The sequence below is a fragment of the Alosa pseudoharengus genome, unplaced genomic scaffold (genome assembly GCF_046254945.1).
Source record: "Alosa pseudoharengus isolate Yale_2024_CS ecotype anadromous, Long Island Sound unplaced genomic scaffold, YU_APseudo_1.1 YU_APseudo_1.1_scf_2, whole genome shotgun sequence".
In the NCBI taxonomy this organism is placed as follows: Eukaryota; Metazoa; Chordata; class Actinopteri; order Clupeiformes; family Clupeidae; genus Alosa; species Alosa pseudoharengus.
In genome coordinates this window covers 26,794,631-26,822,523 of record NW_027468663.1, presented here as the reverse complement: position 1 = coordinate 26,822,523, position 27,893 = coordinate 26,794,631, and the positions used below count along the sequence as shown (strand labels likewise).

The following is a 27,893-nucleotide window of genomic DNA, read 5'->3' as shown; positions in this document are numbered from 1 at the left end:
ATGGTGGAAGACAGAGAGACACTCTAGTCTGGATGGGATGGTGTCCATAGCCCACTGAAGTTTATAATAATAATAATAATAACTTCAATTTATATAGCGCCTTTCAAGATACCCAAGGTCGCTTTACAAGAGTGGGAGTAGGGGGGTAGGGGCAGGGTGGGGGTTTAGGGTGGGTAGGCAAGAGAGAAGAGGTGTGTTTTGAGGTGCTTTTGGAACTGTGTCAGAGAAGTGGCGGAACGGATAGGAGGGGGCAGGGTGTTCCAAAGGGTAGGGGCAATTGCACAGAAAGCCCTGTCACCAAAGGTCTTGAGTCTGGTGCGGGGAGTGGAGAGTAAGTCCTTGCTGGTGGAGCGCAGGGACCGTGACTGGGTGTGCGGGTGGAGGAGGTCAGTGATGTACTTGGGTGCCAGTGAGTGAAGTGATTTGTAGGTGAGGAGGAGGATTTTGTAGCTGATGCGTTGTTTGATTGGCAGCCAGTGGAGTTTCTTGAGGATGGGGGTGATGTGCTGCCAGGGCTTGGTGTGGGTTAACACCCTGGCAGCTGAGTTCTGAACATACTGCAATCTGTCTAGGGCCTTGTTGGGCAGCCCAGACAGGACACCATTGCAGTAGTCCAGACGGGAGGTGACAAATGCATGAATGAGAGTTTCGGTGACTGAGTCGGTGAGTGACGGCCGGAGTCTTGAAATGTTACGGAGGTTAAAGAAGGCAGATTTGGTGATGCTCTGGATGTGGAAACTGAATGAGAGTGTGGAGTCCAGAATGACGCCCAGGTTCCGCACTTTACACCCACAAGTTTGAGGGTGATGATCGGCTACAGGAAAAAAAGAACGTCCAACTCTGATGATTTGTGTGAAGTTTTTAAGCCCCCCCCCCTAAAGAATTTGTTTACCTTAAAATAACTTTTCCAAAATAATTTTGATGGCACATAAACTCTCAAAGGGGCACTACGCAGGATTTTCACCTTAATATAACCTTTACGAAGCCAATTTGATGGAAACGAACTTGTAATAGGGGAATCATTCACTGAGCATAGCATAGCCGTAGTGAGTCGCTAACAAGAGAACCAGCATGCAACTTCAAGAATAGTCAACCCGAAGACATCTCGTGAGAATCGTGAAACATTACCTTGTCAGTAGATAAAGCTCTTTGGAGATAGTTTTTTCCTCTTGCCTTCGCCTCCGCAACAAAAGCATTTTCATTGTGTACAGGGCGAACAAGCCACAAGAAGTAGGCTATTTACAATGGCAGAGTAAAATATAAATATATCGGGGAGCCATAGACTGGTCAAAAATACCTGAAACTGCATAGTATACCTTTAATAGGGCGAACGGCACTACTGCCTCACTCTGAGCAGGGCTTATCACTTCTAAAATAGGCAAGCGATAAGCAGCAAGAGACTGCTCTTGGTGCATTCAATCTTTATTGTATTGTTGTTATGTTTATAGTTTGTTGCAAAGACACACATTTAGTTCATTTATTAATGTGCTTCTCAACTAGGGGGACCCTAAGAGCTTCTTTAGTGCTGCTGTAAGTGGTGGCATTCATAACAGGGTGGCCAGGAGGGGGCAGTCTTATCCTGTGGTTCAGGTTTGTTTCAGGCAAATGATGTGCTACTACAGTATGTAATCAACCACAAATACCACCACGGCATATTAAGCCATTTAATTTAAGCATGGTTTCAATCCGAAATAAGGCATTACTGACATTATACCCCTCACAGCAAGTAGGCCTATGTATTAAATGCAAAGTTCACAATTCCAATCCAACAACACTACAATTAGTATAGGCTTATGAATACTGTAGAATTGCAGTATGGTGTGCGTACAGAAACCAGATTACATGTTACAAGCACAACGTTGTTCTACTGGTTAGCAACTATATACATACATAGCATACATATCTCACAGCGAGACCGGGAGTAAATCTCGAACTATGGCAGTGGCAGACAATAGTAGGCAGAACCACAGAGGTGTTGCCAAACTGATGGAGGGTGGTCCGCCACTGGGTGTGGTAGTGGTCACTGCCATAGTGGTCGCTGTCGTAGTGGTAGGTGGAACTGCCGTAGTTATCGCTGTCATAGTGGTTGGTGTCGTAGTGGTCGCTGCCGTTGTGGTTGCTGTTGAAGTGGTTGGTGGAACTGGTGTAGTGGTCGGCAGCTTGATGGAGTGGGAGCAGGAGCCGACATTGCCCTCCTTGTCCGTGACGGACAGCTTGAGGTCTGGAGTGCAGCACGAGGTGCGGTACAACCGATGGATCACAGTCACGCCGCCACCTGGCCCTGTTGCGCTCTCACTGATCAGATCACTGTCCCCCTGCTGGACCCAGACCCTCTCCACGCCCGTGCCGTTGCCGTCAGTGATGTCGACTGAGACGTCCCATGAGGCCAAGCTGCAGTCGTCTGCGCAGGTGTTGTTGACATTAACCACATTACACACAGGAGGGGTAAAATCGGTCACCTTTTGGGGAAGTGTACAGACAGAAAGTCAGAGTCAGTTATTTCATTATATGGGCAATGTGTTCACAGCGTCTGGTATGGCACACGGGCATGCCCTTTTAAACTAGGCTTACATGCAATATACATCACTGGACTGCTTAACACTACACTTTGACTGTCAGAGGATGTCAAAATGTTTGTTTGTTTGATCATCATGTAACAAATCGATCACCTTCTTCATCACAGAGAGCCGCACTATGGCGTAGTTGGAGTCGTGGGTTCGTGAGGACTCTGCGTTGATGGTCAGGGTGACATCAGTGCCTGAGGCGATGCCGGATGGAGCAGTGATGGTTAGCGTCCCTTTAGCCTCCACGCTACTCCCACTGGTAATGCTGCCGCCACAAGGAGACAGGAATACTATGGCCTTATTGAACTTATATGTGGAGTTTTTTAGGCTTTATTACAAGAGAGTTCACTGCCACAAACTTTAGTGTATTGGGCAAAAGCATGAGCGTTTTTGACATGTGAAAAGGGTTGTTCATTTACATTCTGTTGATATTTCTAGGTCATTTTTTAAATGCTTCAAACTAAAGAAAAACTCCACACTTCTTAAATAACACCTTTAAGAGTCATCTACAGATTAGTCTTAGATCTGTCCAAGATTTAACATTATTGTTAAATCGCATTTTAGTCCTAAAATGTTTGGGTTTTGGCAAAAACAGAGTGTGAATAGATATTGCTGGATAATCACCATGATTTATTACAATTATTGCATGCCTCTTGTCTTCTAAATTGTACTCATGTTTTTGTTTACTTGCTGCTTGAGATGTGCTCACCTTGAAGGGTATTTCATGGCAAAGTTCTTGTCGTTTCTTGCCTGGATGTTGAACGTGGTCCCTGTCTCACTGCTGCTGATGCTGAAAGGTATGTTTATAGCCTTCCCTGGCTCCATACTGGTGTCAACTACAATCTGCAGCACAACCACACGTTTGGAAAACTATTTCAACAATAATTGGTGAGTTTCAACAGAAATGGTGCAAAATGATTTTGTGGCATTGTGGCAGGGAAGAGTGAACTTAGATAAACTTGTATCAGGCCACTCAGACAGGATAAAATACTGTATGTTAGGTAGGCAGAACTGCAGCTTATGTAAAATAAAGATTTGTTTGTTTAAATTCAATGTGAGGACTGCTCAGCTACTACTGACTGTAGTGTAAAAATATACCCACCACACTGTTAGCCAGGCTTGTGCAAAATTCCAGAATTGAATTGAAACTGGGTCTTAAATTCCAATTCAATTATTGAATTTCACTTGCATTTCTATTGAGGTAGCAAACAGGAAGCAGAATTGCAACTCGAATTTTGCACAACCCTGCTTTTAGCACATGGTGTGAGGATATTTTTAAATTGTAATGAAATTACTTTACTCGTTAGTCATTTTGGAAAGTAACATGTTACTCGTTATCGTTCCTTTACTTGAGTTGGTCTCTAACTTAACCAGGGTGCAACATTCAAAGAGTTAGGCAACATTGTTATTTGCAATTTCAGATTCGGCATTGGTCAGCTAAAAGTAGCCTAGGCTTATACTTTCACTAAAAATAGTCTATATTAATTTTGTCACCTTTGCTAAATTTACCTTGTGTTTACTTTTATTTTACCATTATGTGTGTGTGCTTTAAAATCAGTAAAGCTTTGGGCTTCGTTCAGCGTTTTGTTCTTCCATTGGAAATGACTCTTCTACATTTGCTGCCTGCTGCATCCTTTCTGTTAAACGAGGTCTTGAGTTAATGCATTAGGTCAACATTGTTTGCTGGTAACCTGCCACAAATAGCCAACAGATTCTTGCGTGCGTACATTCTCATTCTCTCTCTAAAATGCGTCCGTTATAGGCTGGCTAAGTGCGTAATTCTGCTGCATAAAGTTGAACGAACACATTTGTTTATTGTACAGAAGTACTGTAGGGCAAATTAATTTACGAACCAAAACGCGGCCCATAAGCCTCTATTGCTTGTAACCTTTTAAATACGTCCGCTATATAGTTTAAATCGCCAACAAAATAGTTTTTTGCAGAAGCCTACCCTAGGCTACAGATAAGATATTTCTTCACTACTGTCTCATTTATCAAAAAGGTGCTTTCTCTTCGTCCTCCGCAAATTAAGTTACAGGTAGTTCCATAGAGAGACGTTAAAATAGCGTTTGCGATTGACAACGTTGTGATAAGGCTATAACACTAACTTTGCAAAGTTAACTTGAATGCATCAATTTTGAACAAAGTTCCAGCCATACAGTAAAAGATAGGTTCCAGCACCAGTTGTAGTCTGCAAGAACAGTTCTTACACAAGCCATTGTTTTGATTTGCGTAGGGGAGGTGCGGGCTAAAGCCAACCTGTTTGAGGGAGAGCGGTGCATGGAGAGAATGCGTGCTCTACCCTGCGCATATACTACAATGACATAATGTGTCTAGGCTAATCTATATTTTCAATAAGCAATCACTTCATGCCAACAATAAGTCAATATATTAGAGATATTGTGAGTAACGCAGGAATGGACGTTACAGTTATTAACGTCTGTAACTATTACTGAAATTTGAATTGTAATGCGTTACCTTACTTCGTTACCAAATAAAATAAGGAAATTACAGTACGCATTACCCCCAACACTGCCCATAAACTGTAATTACCCCTGTTATCATAAACTGTAGTGAGACTTCTCCCAAGACTCATGGTTAGTATTGTAGGCTATGTGGTGTAGTAATAATATTACACACCTTTACTACACACCTTTACTGAGACTGGAGTGAGAGACTATGTGGTGTAGTAATAATACTACACACCTTTACTGAGACTGGAGTGAGAGACATCTGTGTGGTGGACTGCCTATGGAATTGGCTGGAGGTGGAAGTGTCCTCTCCCTTAAGCAGAACCACAAACTCGCCTGCAGGGGCGCTGTTCACGGACACCAGGAAGTTACCGCCGCCCATCTCCTGCACGGTTCCTCCAGCCAGGCCTGAGCCAGACACCTCCACCAGGGCAGCCTCCAGCACTTTCAGGGTCTCGGGACCATGGGGGCCAGTGAGCGTCAGCAGCAGTTTGGTTGGCGAGCCTAACGGGAGAGAGAGAGAGGGAGGAAGCGATGGGAGTGGAGAGAGAGAGAGAGAGAAATGAGGATGAGAAGAGCGATAACGAGTGAATTATGTTCCAAAAACTGTCTCGGTATGCCCCGGAGAAGACAGTAATAACTGTTAACTTGCCCTACCTGCCTGTGGGCGTCCATCAATGACTCCATACCCCGGGTGAGGCCCTTCGAATGTCTTCACAAAATTATAAACAAAAGTGATGGCACTCTGACCTGGAGATGACAGACAAACACACACAACACTTGTTGTGTATACAACACACAATCACAAAAACTCTTGTGGCTTTCCCCTTCCCCACAAAGCTGCAGTTGGAACAGGTATATGAACTTCAAAAACCCAGCAGGATGAAAAGGAGACCCACCGGTTACTTTGACAGTGTAGGCTTCACGAGTGTTCATGTGGATTTCCCATAATCCTGTCTGTTCCGGGGCATTGAGTCGGACACGTTTCAGATTGCCCACAGTCTGAATTGTTCCCAAAGGTCCAGCTGTCTGTGTGGAACTCTGAGACACACCTAGGATGAGACAGAACGAGAAATTACATGAAAGGCACAGTCTACCACAACAGATTTTGTGCAATAGTTGATGAATTGTCCAAACTTTGTGCAGTGCAGCTGAATGTCATCCCAATGCAGTTCGTTTTTTGCAGTTTTTTTTACGTTTTCATTTTGTTGCGGTATTGGGAATTGTTTCGATAAACTAACCACGTCATGAGATATGGCATTTAAAATAAGTAACCTGTTGTGTTTTAAAGTATCTGTTTTGAATGTGAACGCCCACTATCATCAGAGAGTTAAAAGACTGAAACCCAGGAATGTCATATGGCAGTTGTATCCACTAAGCTTGAAAATAGTGACAAACAATGACTGGACCATTCATAAGGCATTCTGTATATCACAAATCTCCTATGCTCTATATTGGCATTTGTTTAGTGATGCTACTGATTGCAGTAATTTATGTCACTCTAAAAAAGCAGCCTGACACCTAGAGTAGACAGTGCTGCCAAGATACACATGCAAAATGTGCACACACACAAGTGCATCACAACATAGCAGAACACATCCTCTCCATCTAGTCTTCACAGGTGAGTCTACAGATGCACCACAGGGGAGGGAGAGCAGGTGAGGAGAGAGAGGAGAATCCCTGAATGAAAGGGAAGTGTCATATGCCTAGGAAGAGACCTAGCAGCTACCAGTTGAACAGCAGGACACACCTGGCAGCTGAAAAAGGCCACCAACAACCTGCTTGTGACCAGCTCATTATAGTTAGAGGTGTCTGTTGTGATGGCATTAAAGGGACACCAGGCAAGCCTTATGCTTTTTCTCTACGAAACTCCCCCTCGCTCGGTCTGAAGCTCTTTTCCTTTTCTTTGCGTCTTCCGTCAAGAGTTTTCGCGGCTTCTTCGCCGGCTCTGCCATTATACACACGTTTGCAACAATCTCTAGCGTTTCATTAGCCTGCCTCTGTGCTGTAAACTGATCCTTCTTCGGTCGGCGGGTAGGATACACCGAACTTGCAAGTGGGATATTCTTCCTACAGGCAGTAGGGGCGGGCGAGAGAGCCTTCATTCGCCCCGTAATGAGTCATTTAACCATATACCGACTTACGAAGATGATTAATTAACACAAAAACGTGCTAGCCTGACATAGTCATACTCAATTCTAGTCAGAATATGAGTCTGATACTGCTCCATTGGGACATAATTATGGGGCGTGTTTCAACCGATACAGGGGGGGAATGCCTCTGCACTCATTTGGATAGACCTAACCAATCAGAGCAACGAAATAGCTTACCGTGAGGTGTAGGAAGAAAACACACGAACCATCTTTCTTCTCCACAAACACCTCCCTCGAACAGGTGGTCAATCAGAGATTTCAAACAAACGAGGGAACATGTCGCAATGCAACATCGCTGTTTTCCCTTGATGAAAGTGAAACCACGAGTTTTCCCACATCTCAACTTTGGCCAAAGTATTCAGAAATAATCGTTTTCAGTGATAAAACCTCATTAAATAATATGCATTTTTCATATGGGGTCTTAAAAGCCATGTATCCTAGCCACAGCGTTTTTGTTTCAAACATAATCCTAATCTAAGCGTGCTCAGATGACGTGATAGACCAGGCGCTGTTGCTCACCTGTCCATCATCGTAAAGCCTGATTTGATTGGTCTGCCCGATCTAGGGCGAGCATACTTGCTCCACAATGGAGTAATGCCAGACCGAACTTCCCGACCTCAAATGTTGTGGGCGGGACTAAGTTCGGAATGGCACCCAGGCTAATTAAGTGCATCGGGGAAAAGAATGGGAATTGCAAATGCATCTTGGTGTCTGTGAATGCCTGAGCTCTGGCTGTCACATTAATGACATTTCCTAAAGAATATGTCACAACAATCTGCTACACGCTGACGTTGGTTCAGCAAACATACTGCCGTACCTCTGGGGTTTCGCAGAGTGAAAGCTGTTGAAGTCCCCGTGATGTACAGGGTCACATTGGAAACAGACTCATCCAGGAGGAAGGAAAAGGTCTCCACTGCACCAGGGTTTCTGGCTCTTTGTAGAATTGTCACCTGAAACATAAAACAATCAAACAAATGTAAAGATGGGCTTAAACATAAAGGGCTCTAATTTAAATGATGGGCAAAAGGCAAAAAATAAACCAAAGCTAATTTAATAACATAAAAATATTTTTGCTAATTTGATACTGAACAAAAGCCTAAGCATGCATGGTGACTTTATATCATGCACAAGACACATTGCCTGATTTTGCACTTTGAAATGATGGTCCAGAAGCTGAAATGTGTTACGGCAGTATATTTTGGAAACAAGCGCTTGGGGCAACCTGCAAGAGCCTGGTGAACAACATATCAGCGCAGGCAGAGGCAGCATCCAGATTGTTGGGGTTAAAGAGGAGCAAGCGGGTTTCTTGGTATTTTATGCCCCCAATGTTGTTTTCAAGGCAGCGTTGCCTGGAAGGCACTAGGGTTAGGCATGGGTTAAGGTTGGGGTTAGGTTTAGGTGAGCGGAGCCTTTAAGTCAGCAGTGGCAGCGCTGCCTGGAAGACGACGTTGGGGGCATAAAACACCATCGAGCGGTGGCTAAACCAGGCTGGCAGAGGGGAGGGGGGGGGGGGGGGGTTCAGAGCTGAGTGGTGAAGTCCTGAATGGCCGAGGGAGCAGTTCTAGGACGCTGGTTCTGCTGTCAAGCCCCATTGAGGTGTCGTGGGCTAGTTGACGAAACACCGGTGAATTGAGGTGCCCACTTGAAAACTCAGTAAAGTTTGGAGAACTGAGTGGCTGCCAGAGAACTACACGTGTGTTTATCTGTCTTTCACGTCACGATAAACCATCAAAATGCACTGTTTTAGGCTCAGTACCATGTGGTTTAGTCCCCACTATAATGGATGTGATATATACAGTATCACTGTGGGTTTAGGGCCACAGAGTACATCCCTGCTGTGATATATACAGTATCACTCCTGCTGTGATACAGTGTCATGTAGTTCATGACTTCCTCACTTTGCAGGTTTTACATAATTTGCTCTGAGCAGTTAGAATGTTGATGTTGTGACCTCAGCATCACACAGGACAGGAGGGTGGGGCATATCTGCTCAGCTCACCAGGGCAGAGGTGGTGGAGTCCACTATGATCTCCGTGGCCTGGGGGAGGCTAGCCTTGGTCACCTCGATGGCCTGTCCACCTGAGGCCAGTGCCAGGTCATAGTACACTCGGAAAGCAGCCCGGGGCAGGCGTGCAGGACCAAGGCTCCTACGTGTGACCTTACGATTCGCCGTCATGAAAATGTTCACCTGTGCATAAGAAATAATTATAAGAGATGTATTAGAAAATGTGTGTGTGTTCATTTGTGTGTGCCTTGTTTGTGTGTTTTGACAAAACGTCTCTTGAATCCTGAGCGTTTACTGTTGATTTGGTGCTGCGGATCAGGGCGATGATGGTCTTCTCCAGGCTCATGTCTTTGGCAGGAGCGTCGGTGAAAACGTAGATTTGGGAAGAGGGAGGTGCACCAGTCAGAGCCAGCTACACCAGACAGGGAAAGGAGTACGGAAAAGAAATTACAGTATTTAGGAAAGGACCAGACTGGAGAACTCATCAGAGATACGTGTATTAAAGAAGTGTCTGAATCTTTGTGTGCATAAATGTCTCTTGTGAGTGCATCAGTGGTCCTTATCTGTGTGTGAGAGTGTGTATCAGAGAGGTACATCCCTTGAGTCCCCACGCCCTAGGTGTGTGTGTGTGTGTTTACCTGAAGTCCCGAGACACGCCCTAGGTGTGTGTGTGTGTTTGTTTACCTGAAATCCCGAGACACGCCCTAGGTGTGTGTGTGTGTGTGTTTACCTGAAGTCCCGAGAGGCACATCTCTGGTATGTCCCCACCACCATTAGCCGTAAGAGCGGAGATCTCTGCCTTCATCACCTCGGGGTCAGCAGTCCTGACCAGAGGACCAAATTCTAACACACACATACAGACACACACACACACACACACACAAGGAGAGAGGCGGACAGACAGAGACGTGAAAGTGAGAAATTTTACAACCCCAAATCAGAAGAAGTTGTGACGTGTAAAATGCAAATAAAAACAGAATGTGAAAATCTACAAATGTCGAAAACCCATATTTAGCTGCAAAAAGGACGTAGACAGCATAAAATATTGAAAATGACAAATTTGACTTTTTCATGGAAAATATGTTGAATTTGATGCCAGCAACATGTTTCAAAAAAAGTTGGGACGGGTATATTTACCCCTGTGCGGCTTCACCTCATTTAACAACATTCTGTAAATGTTTAGGAACTGAGGAGATCAGTTGCTAGAGTTTTGAGAATGAAATGTTGTCCCATTCCTGCCCGATATAGGATTTCAGTTGCTCAACAGTATGGGGTATTCTTAATCATGTCTGTCATTCCATGATGCACCTAATTTGACAGGTCTGGACTGCAGATAGGCCATTTTAGCACCTGGACTCTTCCTCTATGGAGAAATACTGTTTAAACATGTGCAGAATTAATTTTGGCATCGTTTTCCTGAAATATGCAAGGTCTTACCTGGAAAACACATTACCTGGATGCCAGTATATGTTTCTCAAAACCTGTATACATAATTCAGAATTGATTGTGCCTTGCCAGATGTGCAAGATGCCCATGCAGTAGGCACCTGTACCTCCACACAGTCATAGATGTTGGGTTTATTTTTGAACTGAGCACTAAAACCAATTGAATGTCAAACTGTGCTCATACAGTGGTTGTCAGAAGTTTTCCTGAGCTCAATGATTTTCTGTAAACAGGTCTGGTTTTAATGCAGTGCCAAATTCTCTGGATTCTCTGAATATTTTAATGATGTACTATAAATGATGAACTCCCCAAATACTTCATAATTTCATGTTAAGAAGCATTACAATGACGTTCTTCCATACCCAATCATGTTGCCAGTAACCCAAATTAGTTGTGAAATATTTCTCCTTTTGTTTTCTTTATCATACACAATTTTTCCAGCATTTTGTTGCCCCTGTCCCAACTTATATTATTATTATTATTATTATTATTATTATTATAAAATTCAAAATGAACATTTATTTTTCATAAAATAGCGAAATTTGTCATTTTCAACATTGTATATGTTGTCTGTGTCCTTTTTGCAGCTAAATATGAGTTTACAAAATTTGCATATTATTACATTTTGTTTTTATTCACATTTTACACAACGTCCCATTTTTTTCTGATTTGGGGTTGTATATACATATTTCTCATACTGTATATTATGGATGTATTTAAAGTGACATTGTTGAGCATGCTTCAATGTGCAGTATATATGCAAAATAGCTGGGAGATGTTGAGATGGGTGTTTTTGGGAGGTGTTTGGGGAGATGTTGAGATGGGTGTTTGGGGAGATGTTGAGATGGGTGTTTTTGGGAGATGTTGAGATGGGTGTTTAGGGAGATGTTGAGATGGGTGTTTTTGGGAGGTGTTGAGATGGGTGTTTGGGGAGATGTTGAGATGGGTGTTTGGGGAGATGTTGAGATGGGTGTTTTTAGGAGGTGTTGAGATGGGTGTTTGGGGAGATGTTGAGATGGGTGTTTGGGGAGATGTTGAGATGGGTGTTTTTGGGAGGTGTTGAGATGGATGTTTGGGGAGATGTTGAGATGGGTGTTTTTGGGAGGTGTTTGGGGAGATGTTGAGATGGGTGTTTGGGGAGATGTTGAGATGGGTGTTTGGGGAGATGTTGAGATGGGTGTTTTTAGGAGGTGTTGAGATGGGTGTTTGGGGAGATGTTGAGATGGGTGTTTGTTTGGGCAGATGTTGAGATGGGGTCTTACTGGGGTCGTTAAACTGGACAAGGACGTATTCCGAGGGCTCGTCTGCGGTGCCCTTCTTGCTGTCAATGATTTGAGTGGCAACCCTCTTTGCCTCAGCGATGTCGTTAGCCATGCTCCCCGTGGTATCAATCACGAAACAGAGGACAGCAGAGCGGGCAATGCCCATCAGTCTCAATGAGACAGGAAGAGAGGAATAGAGAGGAGGAGAAGGATAGAGAGGAAGATAGGGATAGAGTGGAAGAGAAGGATAGAGATGAGGAGATAGGCACAAAGAGTTGAAACAAAAATGCTCTTAGATGTGGTGTGTTTTCATAAGAAGATTTGATTAACTCCGATTACAGTTTTTGCATATTGCTCAAACACTTTTTGCAGAATTTAGTTCATTATGTCAAAACTCTACACACAGCCAAATAAGACATAGAACTTGGAGATAAACAACTCACATCTATGCCAAAATGAAACACTGCAATCAAAGCTCAAAAATCCTTTAAAATTGCTGTTTCAAATCAACAGCAACACACTGCTTTATATAAAACATTGCAGTCTTTGTGTTTCTTTTTTTATTGTCATTTTCTCAGACTAATTTCTGCAGTAATCAGCTGACATTTTGAATTTTGCAATTTTTGAATATTGCAAAAAAAGCTTTTTTTTATATAAATTGTGTGTGTGTGGCGGGGTGGGGGGGGGGATTATGGATCCTGCCTTCTGTTCAGATCTGGCCACAAGTCGCAGGCGATGTCCTCTCGGGCTAGGCAATGGGAAAAATATCACCTTGTGTCCCATATTGAACTGACCCCACCTCAAAGTCTCTGCATGCCCCTTCCATTGCTTGCAAAAGAGGCATGCAGGTATGTGGTTGGTGGTCATATACTTTTCACTGGCTCACTGAAAATAATTCTTTGATAGCTTTTAGAAATGGGGAGTATAGTGGCAAATACAGAACTGTACATGGGTACTTAATGTAAAAGTACACACTTGAACAGGTACACAATAACTTACCTGAAGATTGAGAATCACTTCAAGAACAACTCGGACCCCTGACGCATGTGGCAAGGCATCCAGGCCATCACAAAACTACTAACTCCACCCCCCTGTCACCGACACCTCCTTGCCTGATGATCTGAACCACTTCTGTAAGTATATAAGTATAAGTAGGCCTATATATACTCTTTTGATCCCATAGGGAAATTTGGTCTCTGCATTTATCTCAATCCGTGAATTAATGAAGCACACACTAATCCCAGCGCAGTGAGCTGCCTGCAACAACAGCGGCGCTCAGGGAGCAGTGAGGGGTTAGGTGCCTTGCTCAAGGGCACTTCAGCCGTGCCTACTGGTCGGGGTTCGAACCGGCAACCCTCTGGTAACAGGTCCGAAGCGCTACCCAGTAGGCCATGGCTGCCCCTAACTTTTCTATGGCTGCTTTGATAGGGACAACAAGGAGGTGGCCATCAAGGCTGTGGTCTCTGCAGATAACCAGCCCCTCACACTCTCCACCACCGATGTGTGTGCGGCACTGAGCAGGACTAATGCACGTAAGGCTGCTGGTCCTGATGGTATCCCCAGACGCGTATTCAGGGCCTGTGCTGTGCAGCTGGCTGAGGTTTGGGCTGACATATTTAATATGCCCAGGCAGCTGTGCCCGAGTGCTTTAAAACCACCTCCATCTTGCCGGTATCAAAACACTCCACTGCAACAAGCCTTAATGACTTCCGTCCAGTTGCACTCACCCCCATCATCATGAAGTACTTCGAGAGGCTGGTCCTGGCCCATCTCAAGACCTGCTTACCACCTTCACTGGACCCCTTCCAATTCCCCTACCATCAGAACAGGAGCACAGAGGATGCCATCTCTACGACGAGCCCTCTCCTTTACTCCCTCTTCACCCACAACTGCACACCTGTACATGGCTCTAACACCATTGTCAAGTTTGCAGACGACACTACGGTGATTGGTCTCATCAGCAACAACGATGAGACGGCCTACAGGGAGGAGGTCCAGCACCTAACATCGTGGTGTTCTGACAACAACCTGTCGCTCAACACCAAGAAGACCAAAGAGCTCATTGTGGACTTAAGGAAGTCTAAAGCTAGCACACACACACCCATTTTCATCAACGGGACTGAAGTGGAGCGTGTCACCAGCTTCAAGTTTCTGGGAGTCTCTGCCTACGACCGAAAAGCACTGCAGAGGGTGGTGAAAACTGCCCAATGCAATATCGGCTCCTCACTCTCCTCCATCGAGGCCATCCAGGGCAATCGATGCTTATGTAAGGCGTGCAGCATCATCAAAGACTGTTCTCACCCCAACCACAGACTGTTCACCCCACTCCCCTCCGGGAGGCATTACACGTCTCTCCGCACCCGAACCAGCAGGTTCAGAGGAAGCTTCTTTCCTGCGGCTGTCACCCTACTGAACTCTAGCACTGCACCTCGGTGACAACCAACCAACTAAGCCCCCCACCGCCCCTGCAGGATGCCTCCTTGCCTGTGCCTGTTGAGGTGTCTACGACCATGGCAACCTTGACAGGGACAACAAGTCAGCCCCCCGGTCATTTGCACTACCCTATCCCATCCGTAGTGTTCTATCTATTTATTTACAAATGTACATACTGTAATTACACTTACATAGCCATTTTCTACTGCTCTTCATACTATTCATCATGCACATACACTTATTCTTACTACTCTTATAATGTTACTGTTTCTGCACTACAATGGTACTGTTACCACACTGCACTAGCTGTACATTCTGTACATATCTGTCTATATTTTTCATACTGAATATCCACATTTATTCTGTTTTCTTATTTTATATTCACTGCATATATCTATATTATTCTTACTACTATTATAATGTTACTGCTACTACATTGCACATATCTGTACATGTTGTTCATACATTGTTCACATTACATAGCCATATTTATTCTGCTCTTAAGGTAACTGCTTATACACTGCACATATTTATATTTAATTTATACTACTCTAAACCACCTTGAAGTTGAATCTAATCTAATCTGAAGTCTATTCATAGTGGTAAACTTTAGACTGATTGGTGTTCTCTGTAAGTATTTTCAGGTATGTGTGTGGTTATTACCAATTACAAGATGTGCTTGCATTTTGAATGGAAGTGTTTTCCCAATGATAACAGGAGATTTAATTTTTGAACAAAGTGTCTAATGTAAGAAACCGTGTGTAGTGTTTCGCAATAAGTGTGTTGCAGAATTGCAAACAATGTGCAAAGCAGAAAATATGTTTAAGCAATGGTTACACAGTGTTTAAGGTATGCTACAAGAAGTTTAGGTATTGAGGCCTTGGTCTAAGGCTAAGCATTCGTTTTTAGTGTGTAAGCAATGGGCAAAAGCTGTAACTGGACCGATTCATGTCGTCCATCTAAGGCTACATATAATTCCTGTGCTGGGTACCTCCATGGTCATCTCCCCTTAACCACAGGAAGTCTCCCTTACCGCAGGAAGTCCTTGTTGCCCGTGGCGCCTCGAATGTCCTCCAGGAGCTCCATGGTGGCCTGTGTTGCCATGGTGACTGCGGCGTCATGCAGGGCTGCATTGTCTGGCCGGCGCTCGTCCTTACTGATGCCTCCACGGGGCACCTGGGTGCTGGTCAGGTCGGATGCCCCTCCATGACTACACTTACCTGTCAACACAAACACACCATCACTATGACTACACTTACCTATCAACACAAACACACCATCACCATGACTACACTTACCTATCAGTGAAAAGATCATCATCACCATACACTTACCTATCAACACAAACACACCCTCAAAATCCTCTCAATTACCACTAAGCTATACTGGCATGAAGACCCCCGTCATCACACCAACCCTGGTAACCCTGGTAACCTTGTAACACAAGTCAGAAATTAGGTAAAAACGTAATGAACTAATTACATTATTGCAGAATGCAGATTCAAAGCACTCAAAAATTCCATGTGGTCATTTTATTTACTTCCAAACTGAGAAACCAATGGTTCCATAAAGTTGTATGTGTCTGGCCTATGTGTGTGTGTGTGTGTGATGTACCTTTAGGTTTGTCAGCAGACAGTAGGCCCATGTACCCAGAGGTCAGTTTCTTCTGAGCCAGAATGTCAGGCAAGAGAGGGTTTGGACATGTTCCACTGGCACAGTCGCTACATGTAGGAGTGTCAATATCTGTCATACACACACAGACACACACACATTGATTGACATTGTAAGATTCAGGCCTAGATGTACTAAGAATTAAGGCCAAATTACCACCATCAGTGGTCCCCAAACTTTTTCTTCCGAGGGCCAGCTCACTATGCCTGGCTCTAAGAGAGGGCCAGAGATTCGGAGTATAAAACATAAACAGCAGTCTACCTTAGTTGAATATTCCATTACATTTAATCATAGGCTACTGCAATTTAATACCATTATTAGCTGTGTTTATATTGCCATCATGCCATATCAGTGTAAAATGTAGCTCAAATGAAATAATACTAATAAAATTACTTTAACATTCCCAAAAGTATTAGCAGGGAGTCCCAAAAGTGTATTTTATCCAAAATGTATGAACTCTGAACTCAGTGTATTTGCATACACAGCTCAAGTTGTGAACAAGCAATATCCTACAAATAATTTGAAGTTCTCAAACTATGAGAGTTTTATGAAGTGCAGGCAAAAACATCTGAAATGACCACTTTCCTGATGAGAACTTGTGAATTTGTATGAACATTTGAACGAGTGAATAAAAAATAGAAATAATTATCCCAGAAAGTCCCAGAAATATAACTTGACTTAGTTAGTTATTAAAAATTAATTGATACACTTCTAGAATACTTTGAGCACTAATGCAGTCAGCCTCTTGCATTGTTTGAAGGTAGGCCTACGTTTCATTACGTTTTCGATGGCAAACGCAAAACCAGTGGACAAAAAGAGTATTACATGTGTACTGTTAAGACTCGCCATAGAGAATGAATGGGGGAAATTACGGAAGTTATAGTTTGACGATGTCGTACTCCCATGCGGGCCAGATGCTATATACCGCGGACATGTTTTGGGGGGCCACCCAAAATTAGGTGGCTGGCCGTAGTTTGGGGACCACTGGTTTAAATCATACATCATACATCATCTATTATGTAATATACTGTTGAAGTAGGTCTACTGTATTGTTTGTTTTTCTAGCTAGGTGGTCCATTTCAGGTATTTTGTTTGGTGGAATATTAGCCTCGTGAGACCATCCTGATCTCGCTTCAGGGTTTCACTCGCAGATCAGTCTGGATACTTTCTGTTAAAGAAAATTTGGAGCAGTTCACCAAACGAACGTCCAATCAGCGTTGGCTTTGAGGCGGCTTGAGGTGTGACGCAACGAACAACATGACGGCATCCACAGAGATGAGCATAGCTATCCCGCAAGTTTTATTCAAATTAGAAAGTATTCCTGGGTAAACTGTGAAGCTATGAGTCTCAGCCATTCAGCTGGGAGGAATGAACGACACAGACATCCTCCATGGCTGATTCCAGTTCATAATGGAGGAATATACTATCTTCAGAAGTGTAGGGCCTACCGTGAAAACTTGATGGGAATTGTCGTTGATTAGGTTCATAAATGGTAAGTTAAAACATCTTAACGTTTGTCACGTTACCTAACTTAATTGTATGTTAAACGGCATTAGAAGAATACTTTGTTCATCTAATTGGTTGATTTGGCCCGTCGATAACCAACAAAGGTGGTGATAGACAGATGGTTTATCCAATCAGCTAACCAGTATGTCCGCCCCTTCCCAAAAGTTCTTCAATGAAAAGTTCCCAGATGGATATGCGGAGCAAATCCATCTGGCGGAGTCAGGTTAGTGGAATATAGCAGCATGGTAGAATCTTTGCCCTTTGCGAGAAAAGTTAGGCTACAGTACGGGCTTCTTTCATCCATCCATTCATGCATTCATTCAGCCAGCTAGCTCTGACGAGTACGAGCAGTACAATGTCATTGGATAGGTGAACCAAAGGTGTTCTTGTAAGTGTTATTGTTTATTATCTATGTTATATATTATATTGAACTGATTCAATCTATTTTCTGAAAGCTTAATAGCCTCAAGATGTGATATAGCCTGTATAACATGTGTTTAGAAATGTCCCACTCTCCTAATTATTTTGTTGCCCATGCATAATACATTGGATATGGGAAAATTTGAGTGTTTGATTGATGAGTTTTGCCCTGTGTACTATGAAGGGAAAACTAATTCAACCTTCCACACCACATATTTTCTGAGAACTTTTGACAAGATTTGGGAAAGATTTTTGAACGACTGTAGCCTTTTAACTAATGCCCCCCCCCCCACGCAAGCTTTATTCAAAAGACTAGTCTTTTAAAACTTCCCCAAATCTTGTGAAAATCACATGGTGTAAGGAGGCCTTAATTTGGGTGAAGTGTCTGGCTGATACCTGTTTGTTACAGCTGATTTCCAAAGTTACAAATGTTCTTGATCTCAGCTACTTCGTGATCAGAGAAGAAACATCTTTGTTAATCACTTCCCTTGCAATTTAGGAAAACTAGGGTAATATAAACTGCTTTATGAATGGTAAGGGCAGTGTCCCCGTTTTAAGTTTACAAAGATAAAAACATTACATGTTTTGGAGGTATTTTTGCTTCTGAACTGAAATGTCCCCGGATTTTGTCTCAGAAATCTGGTCACCTTATGGTAAAGCTCACCTGCGATGTTGTCCATGGGCAGGTGTGGTTGGAGGAGGGGGGGGTAGGGATCTCTGTTTCCCAGCTCCACCCAGTTACTATGGCTGTAAAAGTCCTGTGAATGGACCCAGACAAGTCAGGGTTACTCATAGTCAGGATTACTGAGGAAACTGGGATTGTGGACAGATATCTAATCTTTACTAATGTGTCATCCATGTACAATAGGGGTTTTCATCTGATTATGACCTAAAGTCCACCATTTTGACTAAACTGCAACCAGAGGAGAACCAGGGGGATTCATGCGCCTTCATGCCACATTAGATATTCGGAAATTTGGACCTCCAATAGAGGAAAAATGACTTGAATGCAAAGACGGGTCAGATTTTTTGCTCAGAGACTCGTGCGGAAGTCTTCGGCACCCGACTTGACGTCACTATCATGCTCTCCAAACCAGTGTCACTATGCCTTGAGTCCGAGTCCAGGTTCGAGTCTCCAGTGTTCAAGTCCGAGTCAAGTCCAAGTCATTAAAAAAATATCCAAGTCAAGTCCGAGTCCACTACTCATCCGAGTCAAGTCCGAGTTGAGTCACTATTGAATGCAAAACTGACTACTGCATGGTCTGAATGTACAAGTCCGAGTCCAAGTTCGAGTCATTCAGTGCTCAAGTCCAAGTCAAGTCACGAGTTTCTAAATTTAGCTCATGACTCGGACTCGAGTCCTGGACTCGAGTACTACAACACTGCTCCAAACACAGTGGTCTCCCTGGCAACAACACAAGTGGCGAATATCACTCACTGTTTATATTATTTTATTTTATCACTAAATTAACACTACAGATAGAAACACTCACCCGAGACCCAATAACTTATTTATGCATTTCCTGTATTTGTTTTCCAAGCTGATCTCATAAACACACTTTTTTTGAAGGTCGGGAGTTTTAAAGTCAGGTACGCTGAGTTGCATGAAGGCGGTAGCCTATCAAACCTGGTTGAAAACCTGTGATTTAGAACAGCTGTTTGTATTGTCTCCACTTTCACTTGTTTCAGTCTCATAGTCTCCTGCGCCCTGACGTCTCTCTATTCTCCTCTCCTCGACCCACATCTCTTCATCCATTTCTCTCTTCCTCTCTCTCTTCCTCTCATCTCTGATACCTGAGCGTTTTCTCTCTTCCTCTCTCTTTCTCTCTCTTCCTCGTATCCGTTACCTGTAAGGTGTGGCAGGCTCGTCCCAGCATCTCTCTGGCTGCCTGGAAGTTCTCTGTGCGGACGTTGGCCTTGACACTGACCGTGCCCTCTGTGATGAGCGTGCGGGCCTGCACGAAGGCCTCATTGTTGGCGTGGTGGGCGGGACTGTTGGCCAGATCACGGTCCACTAGGCCGTTCTGCATGTAGATCTGGTTGAGGGCCGAGCGGAACTGAGCCGCCGACACCTCTCCTGTGGCTGAGCCCAAACACGCCCGCAAGAGCTCCTCTGCCGACGAGCCCTGCAGAGACACCAGGAGTCAGTGGCCAACACATACACACGTACGCACACACAAACAAACACACACACACACACATGAACGTATGCACACAGACACACACACACACTGCCACGGCTCTCTGGGTCCTTTTCCCGTATGCACTGTTTTTTTTATCTTTGTGTTTTCAATGAATGAAGTGCACACACATCTACAAAAAATGAAACAGGTGGTGGGTATAAGGCTTAGCCGACATATGTAAAAATAAAAAGATACAGCGTTTCGACCAGAGGTCTTACCTGACAAAGACCTCTGGTCTAAATGTTGTAGCTTATTAAACCACTCTGGGAGCTTAAAGAACAGTGTGCGGGTATCTTTTTATTTTTTCATATGTCTTTGTGTTTTCACATGCAGATGTGCTGATGGGTGGAAGGAGGCCATGAGTTCCATAGGGAGCACTGGTGCGCAGGTCTGCCTGATGGCTTCAAATCGCTGCGGTTCCTCCTCACAGCAGAGCAGCAGCAAAAGGCTGTCTGATTCGTGGGCCTTGTTGTCGCCTCTCAGTGCTGCTTATTCTGACTTGTATTCAAGCCTTTTTCTGCTCACAGATTTGCTCCATAGTGATTTTTGGTTTAACAAACTTTGAACTATTGAAACGTTGCTCTGCATTCCCCCATTTTTTATGTTGCTTATGTTGCCACACATACACACAAACACACACACACACACAGACACACACACACACACACAAACAGATGAGGACCACTGATTCACTCACAAGAGACAGTCATGCACAAAAACAGACACAGACTCATACCAAACCTCTTAATACCAGTTCATACTGGAGTTCATACAGCGAGAGAGAGAGATGGAGAAAGAGAGCCTCTCACTGTAGGTTTGAACTCTCTGCCTTCAGATTCGGCTACAGCCTGGCACACCTCGGTGATCTTGCTGAGCACAGCGTTTCCCGTGATGGTGACGTGGGTAGAGGGACCCTCACCAACGGGCATGAAGGCCCGGGCAGTGCCACACAAGGTCAGCATCAGGAGAGCTGCACAGCATGCCCACGACATCAGTGCCATCTACAGGATCAGAGCAGGACAGGGTCATGACCTCCATGAAACAGCAATCAAGGGTGCCCTACTCTTGCAATCAGTACGTCATCACCATCTACGGATGACATCACCACTACGGGATCTGAACTTCATATCCGTGACCTGAGTGGAACTGTTATCTGAAGGTGTCCTATGTTGCAATCATTGCAACTCATACAAAGGGATAATAACATAACAGTGCTTAATTACTTTATTACATCTGGAGCTAAAACACAATGTGGTGTCATTGGAATTTATGACTCTATTTAGAATAGATAGTGTTCCTTTTTTTGCTCTTATTTTCTCCTTTGCAGATACAACATGTATTTCACAACTTTCAAGTAAGTTGCTCACTGAGAGGATGTGCCATAAACAGTGTCTGTATAATGCAAAACCATAAATTCTTGTGAGGATGAAATTAAAGTTTGTGAAATCACACGCAGAGGATGGCAGAAATAAAGGTAAAGGTAAATGCTTAGCTGAACATGAGAAAAGATTGGACAAGCGCATTTGACCAAAATCACTGAAAAATGCTTCATATAATTATCCCTTTCATGCATATGTAAGGATTTACATTATGCAATATGAAATAAAGTGCCTAGATATTTTAAAGATTTACACCTAACACTTCTTCTGCTTCTCAGTACGCCAACTTTGACGTCCCCTCCACCTCCCCTCCAGCCACCACTGCCAGCAGTCCACGTCCATCGGGCATGGCTTGCCTACCGCATCATCTTCCTTCTTCCGCCACCATGGTCCCCGTTTCGTCGTGGGGGGTAGGCTCCCCGCCCCTGCATTCATCCATCGGCAGGAGACGAGATCCGCTCAACGCTAGACGGATCCGAGACGGGGCCTACACCAAAGACTGTTACCTATTCAGGATTCTTTATCATGCTTGTATCCAAGCCGTTCCTTTACTAATTAAATGGTTAACTGATTCTATTCTGTCTACTCAGTCTTTCTGGTAGAATTGACTTTAGACGTAAGAGGACTCCTAAAGCTCCAGTGCATATTAATAACTCTTCTTTCGAGATTGTGTGCAGCTTTAAGTTTTTAGGCATTCATATTACTGACTCCCTCACCTGGTCCTTCCATGTTGCCCATGTCATTAAGAGAGCACAGCAGAAACTGCAGTTTCTGAGATTTTTAAATAAGTTTGTTATGTCAACAGAACAGAAGTTTGGTATGTGACCCTACTCAACTTTTACCGGTCCACCATTGAAAGCATTTTAACTGGCTGTACACTTGTATGGTTTGGTAACATCACTTCACATGATTACAAGATCCTTATGAGAACTGTTAAAACTGCATCCAACATCATAGGCTCACCACTACACAGTGGCTTTTGATTGTGGTTGACCATTAAGTTTTTCTATCAGTGTGTTGTCTCTGTTTCCCTATTTTACCCTTATTACTATTCTATTATTTATTTTATTTAACTTATTTCTTAAGCTGGTACTCTACATGTATTAATACTTTATTATTATTTATTATTAAATTGTAGTTATTATGGGCTGAGAGAGAGTCAAGGGCAGAAAGCATTCCATTGCACTTTATAGTACATTGTACTAGTAGTTGCATATGACCATTAAAACTTGACCTTGAACTTGATAATTAAAGCATATTTGTTAGAGGAAAATAACCTTCCAATAACAATAAAATAATAATCATTATTGTACACATGCACTTTAAGTGTTCATTTTAAATGTTTTGCCTAACATGTCTGTTTTATTCTCTATGGTAACTTTGTATTGTGAATAACACTAACAATAGCTATGAGAAAGAAACAAAAATATGAAATAAGGATTAATCATAAATTACTCAGATAAAAATGTGACACAATGTAGTTCTTTTACCTTAAAATAACGGTGGAGTGATGGGTTAGCACACAGTAGTAAAATGTTTTGGGTTCAATTCCCAGCTTCCACCGTTGTGCCCTTGAGCAAGACACTTAACCCCAAGTTGCTCTGGGGACAAAAACCCTTGTAATATAATTGCCTATGTAAGTCGCTTTAGATAGAAGAGTCTGCTAAATGTATAAATGTAAATGTAAAATTACTGCTTTAAGCTCATTTTGATGGCACACAGACAATAAAAGAATGGAGTCTGACATTGCCGATGTGCAGGGAACTCCTGGTATTGCGCTATATCCTTGTCCTGGGTAGGCACTTTTCATTAGGTTTAGACTGGGTACCCTCTAAACTCTTAAATGGGTATCTGTTGTTTGACCAAAAGAACTCCTCCATAGAACTCCTCCATAGATTGTGTGACTTTAGTAAGAATTATCCTACCTTAGATTATGACCGCTGCCTCTCCTACTGCAGTGTCTCCGGGGTCTGTGCAGTCATTTCCAGTGATTGGTATTTATATAAATGCACCTCTGCATGGCCATATCTGATGTGTGTTTTATGGCTTGTGGGCAGTGCAGGCTACTGAGTTGACCCATCATTTTTGTCCCGGATTTCCTTTTTGGAAGGAACCGAAATCAGTTAATCTCCAGCATCCAAGAAACTCCTAAAAATGTGGTCAATGATTGACCCAACATACCTTTTTTATGGTGGGCTATAGCCATAGTCTGGGATATTACAATTGGAATATAAATGATTGCAAGCTCCTCTAATGGGAAGGGTGTGGGCAGCAAAACAGTGAGATAATGGAGAAATTATTACATAAGATCACTTATGTAATAACTCATGGAGACGTGTCAGGCATGTACTGCCAACATACAGCATGGATAGCCTGGTTTATGATGATGACTGATGATATGCAGTTATCAGGACTGGGAAAACTAGTAAAACGCAGTTGTAGAGTTGAAACAATCAGGAAGTTTTATTGAACAGGTGGTGACTCCAAACACAAAAGGGCAAATGCAGGAGTAGGTCACATCTCGTTGAAACAAATAACTTGGTGAAAACTAAACACTCAGAAGATCCACAAGAGGCGGTCACAGCAGTCTTTTAACTTCTTACAAAAAGTCACAAGGCAAACAAGTTCTTAGGGCAATTCTTATTCGTAGTCAGGCAAGCAAAAGTTCATGAAAGGGAAGCCAGGTGTGTCAGAGGAAATCTATTAACAGAGTCAAGAGTAAGCAAGCCAAAGTTCACAAACCAGAGATCCAAGAGTCCAGGGTAAGTCAAGACGGTCCTTCTCGCAAAGTAAGTCCAGAGTTTCAAATCCAAGTCAGTGATCCTTTAGAGTATGTGAGTTCATGACCGAGCGCTGTTGCAACTGCGCCTCGGCCTCTTATTGTGCTGACGAGCTTGACCCGGAAGTGTTGATTGCCTCGTTGACTTGATGTGAGAGCACGAGCCAGCAGGGCTTGCCGACTCTACCTGTTGGTATGGAGGTGCATTGCGGCTTCGAGTCATGACAGGACCCCCCGTCCGATGGCCAGCTCCTGACGGCCCAGGAAGATCAGGATGGGCATCGTGAAACTCCTGGACCACTGCCCCGTCCAGAATATCCCGTCGAGGAACCCAAGACCTCTCATCTGGTCCGTACCCCTCCCAGTCAACGAGGTACTCAAGAGTGCGCCCGGCACGCTGAACATTCAGCAACCTCCGTACAGTATAGGTGGGGACTCCAGCAATAATGCGGGCAGGTGGAGGTGACTGGTTAGGGAGAGACATAGGAGATGTGAGAACCTTTTTCAGCAGAGAAACGTGGAAAATTGGACTCACCCTCAGGGATCGGGGAACCGAGAGTTGATATGCCACTGGGATCACCCTCTTGACCACCCGGAATGGCCCCAGAAACCATGGCGCCAACTTGCAAGACTCAGTTTGAAGAGGGAGGCCTTTTGTTGACAACTATACTCGATCACCAGGGTGGTAAGTGAGGGCTGCACGCCGACGTTTGTCAGCTTGTCTCTTGTACTGAAGAGAGGAGCTGAGGAGTGTCCGCCGGGCTTGTCGCCAGGTGCGCTGGAGGTGACTGGACGTAGCGTTGGCAGCAGAAACAGATCCAGGGGGAACACTCTTGGGAAACAGTCTAGGAGGATATCCCAACTGCACCTGGAAGGGAGACATTCCTGTGGAGGTACAATAAAGTTGGTTGTGCGCCACCTCCGCCCAAAGTAAGTACCTGGCCCAAGTGGAAGGGTTCTTTGCCGTGTAGCACCGTAGATATTTCTCCAATTCCTGGTTCACACGTTCCGTCTGCCCATTGCTCTGTGGGTGATAACCAGAGATGAGACGGACAGTAACACCCATCTGTTGCCAAAAAGCTCTCCAGAAACGGGCAATGAACTGGGGTCCCCTGTCCGATAACAGGTCTTCTGGAGTACCATGGTAACGAACCACATCCCGTATTATCAGGTCTGCTGTCTGTTTGGCTGTAGGTAGGTTCTGTAGGGGAACAAAGCAGGCAGCTTTAGAAAAGCGGTCAACCAAGACTAAAACAACCGTTTACCTTTTGAAGGAGGGAGACCAGTCACAAAGTCCATTGAAATATGAGTCCACGGACGCCTCGGTACGGGCAAGGGACGCAAAAGACCTTGGGGGCGCTGATTGTCGCACTTGTAGGTCACACACACTGGACAGGCTGCCACAAAGTCCTGAGTATCTGTCCTCATGGTAGGCCACCAAAAACAGCGTTGGAGGAGTTCTAGAGTGCGTCGGCTCCCCGGGTGACCAGCAAGCAGTGACGCATGGGCCCATTCCAACGATCGGGGCCGCAGTGGGGCCGGGACAAACGTGCGGTTGGGTGGAGTGTCTGGTGGAGATGGCTCCCCCTGTTGGGCCTCGCAAATGTCCTCCAATAAGGTCCATCGCACTGGTGCGACGATGCAAGTCTTGGATAGGATAGGCTCAGGTTCTATGGCAGACAAATCAGGAGAGAACTGGCGGAATAGGGCATCAGGTTTAATGTTTTTGGACCCTGGTCTATATGACAAGGTAAAATCAAAACGTAAAAAAAGAGGGCCCACCTGGCTTGCCTTGGAGTCAGTCTCTTTGCCTCCTTGATGTATCCCAGGTTTTTATGGTCAGTCCAGACTTGGAATGGAGCGACCCTTCCAACCAGTGCCGCCATTCCTCCAAAGCCAACTTGATGGCTAGGAGTTCTCGGTTTCCTACATCGTAGCGGCTTTCCGTGGGCGTTAGGTGTTTGGTGAAGGCACAGGGGTGCAACTTGTTGTCTCTAGGGCTCTGTTGAGAGAGAACAGCTCCCACTCCAGTCTCCGAGGCGTCTACCTCAAAAACAAAGGGGACCTTGGGATCCGGATGAGTCAGAATGGGTGCCAAAGTGAAGCGGGTTTTCAGGGTGTCAAAAGCCTGTTCAGCAGCAGGCGTCCAGTTTAGAGTCTTCGGGGAACCTTGAAGAGGAGAAGACAGAGGGGCAGCCAGGACACTGTAGTTTTGAATAAAATGTCTATAAAAGTTTGCAGCTCTGTAGCTGTTTGACAGTGGTGGGAGGAGTCCAGTCCAACACAGCTCGTACCTTAGCGGGATCCATTGCCAAACCCTGTCGGCCCACAATGAAGCCTAGGAAGGATGTTGACGTGGAATGAAATTCACTCTTCTCAAGCTTGACGTACAGCCGATTGTGGAGAAGCTTTTGCAGTACTGCCCGGACATGGAGGATATGGTCGGCCAGAGTCTGAGAGAAAATGAGAATGTCATCGAGAAATAATTCCCGTAAGACATCGTTAATTAATGCCTGGAAAACAGCTGGACTATTAGAAAGTCCAAATGGCATCACTAAGTACTCATAGTGTCCGTTAAGGGTGATGAATGCAGTTTTCCATTTATCCCCCCTACGAATCCGCACCAGATGGTAAGCGTTATAAACAAATAACTTGGTGAAAACTAAACACTCAGAAGATCCACAAGAGGCGGTCACAGCAGTCTTTTAACTTCTTACAAAAAGTCACAAGGCAAACAAGTTTTTAGGGCAATTCTTATTCGTAGTCATGCAAGCAAAAGTTCATGAAAGGAAAGCCAGGTGTGTCAGAGGAAATCCATTAACAGAGTCAAGAGTAAGCAAGCCAAAGTTCACAAACCAGAGATCCAAGAGTCCAGGGTAAGTCAAGACGGTCCTTCTCGCAAAGTAAGTCCAGAGTTTCAAATCCAAGTCACAGTGATCCTTGAGAGCATGTGAGTTCATGACCGAGCGCTGTTGCAACTGCGCCTCGGCCTCTTATTGTGCTGACGAGCTTGACCCGGAAGTGTTGATTGCCTCGTTGACCTGATGTGAGAGCACGAGCCAGCAGGGCTCGCCGACTCTACCTGTTGGCCTGGAGGTGCATTGGGGCTTCGAGTCATGACAGCAGTATACAGTACCCTCCAGAATTATTGGCACCTCTGCTAAAGTTGACTGCTTTGCAAGTGGCAGTGAGATATTGTAAGCAGAACGAAACTAAAGATCACCTCGTTTAAGTCATACAGTAGACTAGGCTAAATCAGAGCCTACTTTTGTTTTTATCCAGCTGGGGCCAGAGATGATGGCCTTTGGCGAACAGTTTAAACTGAGGCCTACTCAAAATGAGTAAAACCAAATTTGGCGAAATCTCGCCAAAGCTACCATGCGAGCCACCAATTATAGCTTGACGAGCCGCATGTGGCTCGCGAGCCGCGCAATGAGTAACACTGGTCTAATGGTTACTGACTAGAACGGCTCAGGGTCAAAGGTCATACGGAATCGATTAATCACTATTTTTTTTAATCAGTTATTTTTTTCTCAAATGAATTAATCGAAATTAATCAGTTATTTTGACAGCCCTAATATATATATTATATTACATTTAGCAGACACTTCTTGACCAAAGTGA

The 27,893-nt window shown here is 44.2% G+C and overlaps 1 protein-coding gene across 1 annotated transcript; it reads right to left on the bottom strand.

Annotated features, from left to right (window-relative positions):
- Positions 1-164: 164 nt before the first annotated feature.
- LOC143133433 (uncharacterized) lies at positions 165-27,387 on the bottom strand. The gene is made up of 22 exons (XM_076293196.1): positions 27,352-27,387; positions 26,564-26,722; positions 26,200-26,397; positions 24,940-25,137; positions 24,457-24,735; positions 20,921-21,112; positions 19,776-20,054; positions 18,593-18,686; positions 15,946-16,074; positions 15,365-15,551; positions 11,899-12,068; positions 9,924-10,036; positions 9,489-9,605; positions 9,188-9,376; positions 8,006-8,138; positions 5,935-6,087; positions 5,693-5,785; positions 5,271-5,539; positions 3,274-3,407; positions 2,670-2,829; positions 1,985-2,459; positions 165-781 (listed from the first exon to the last, which is right to left on the bottom strand). The coding sequence occupies exons 1-22, from the start codon at positions 27,385-27,387 to the stop codon at positions 165-167; spliced, it is 4,374 nt and encodes a 1,457-aa protein (XP_076149311.1).
- Positions 27,388-27,893: the final 506 nt, after the last annotated feature.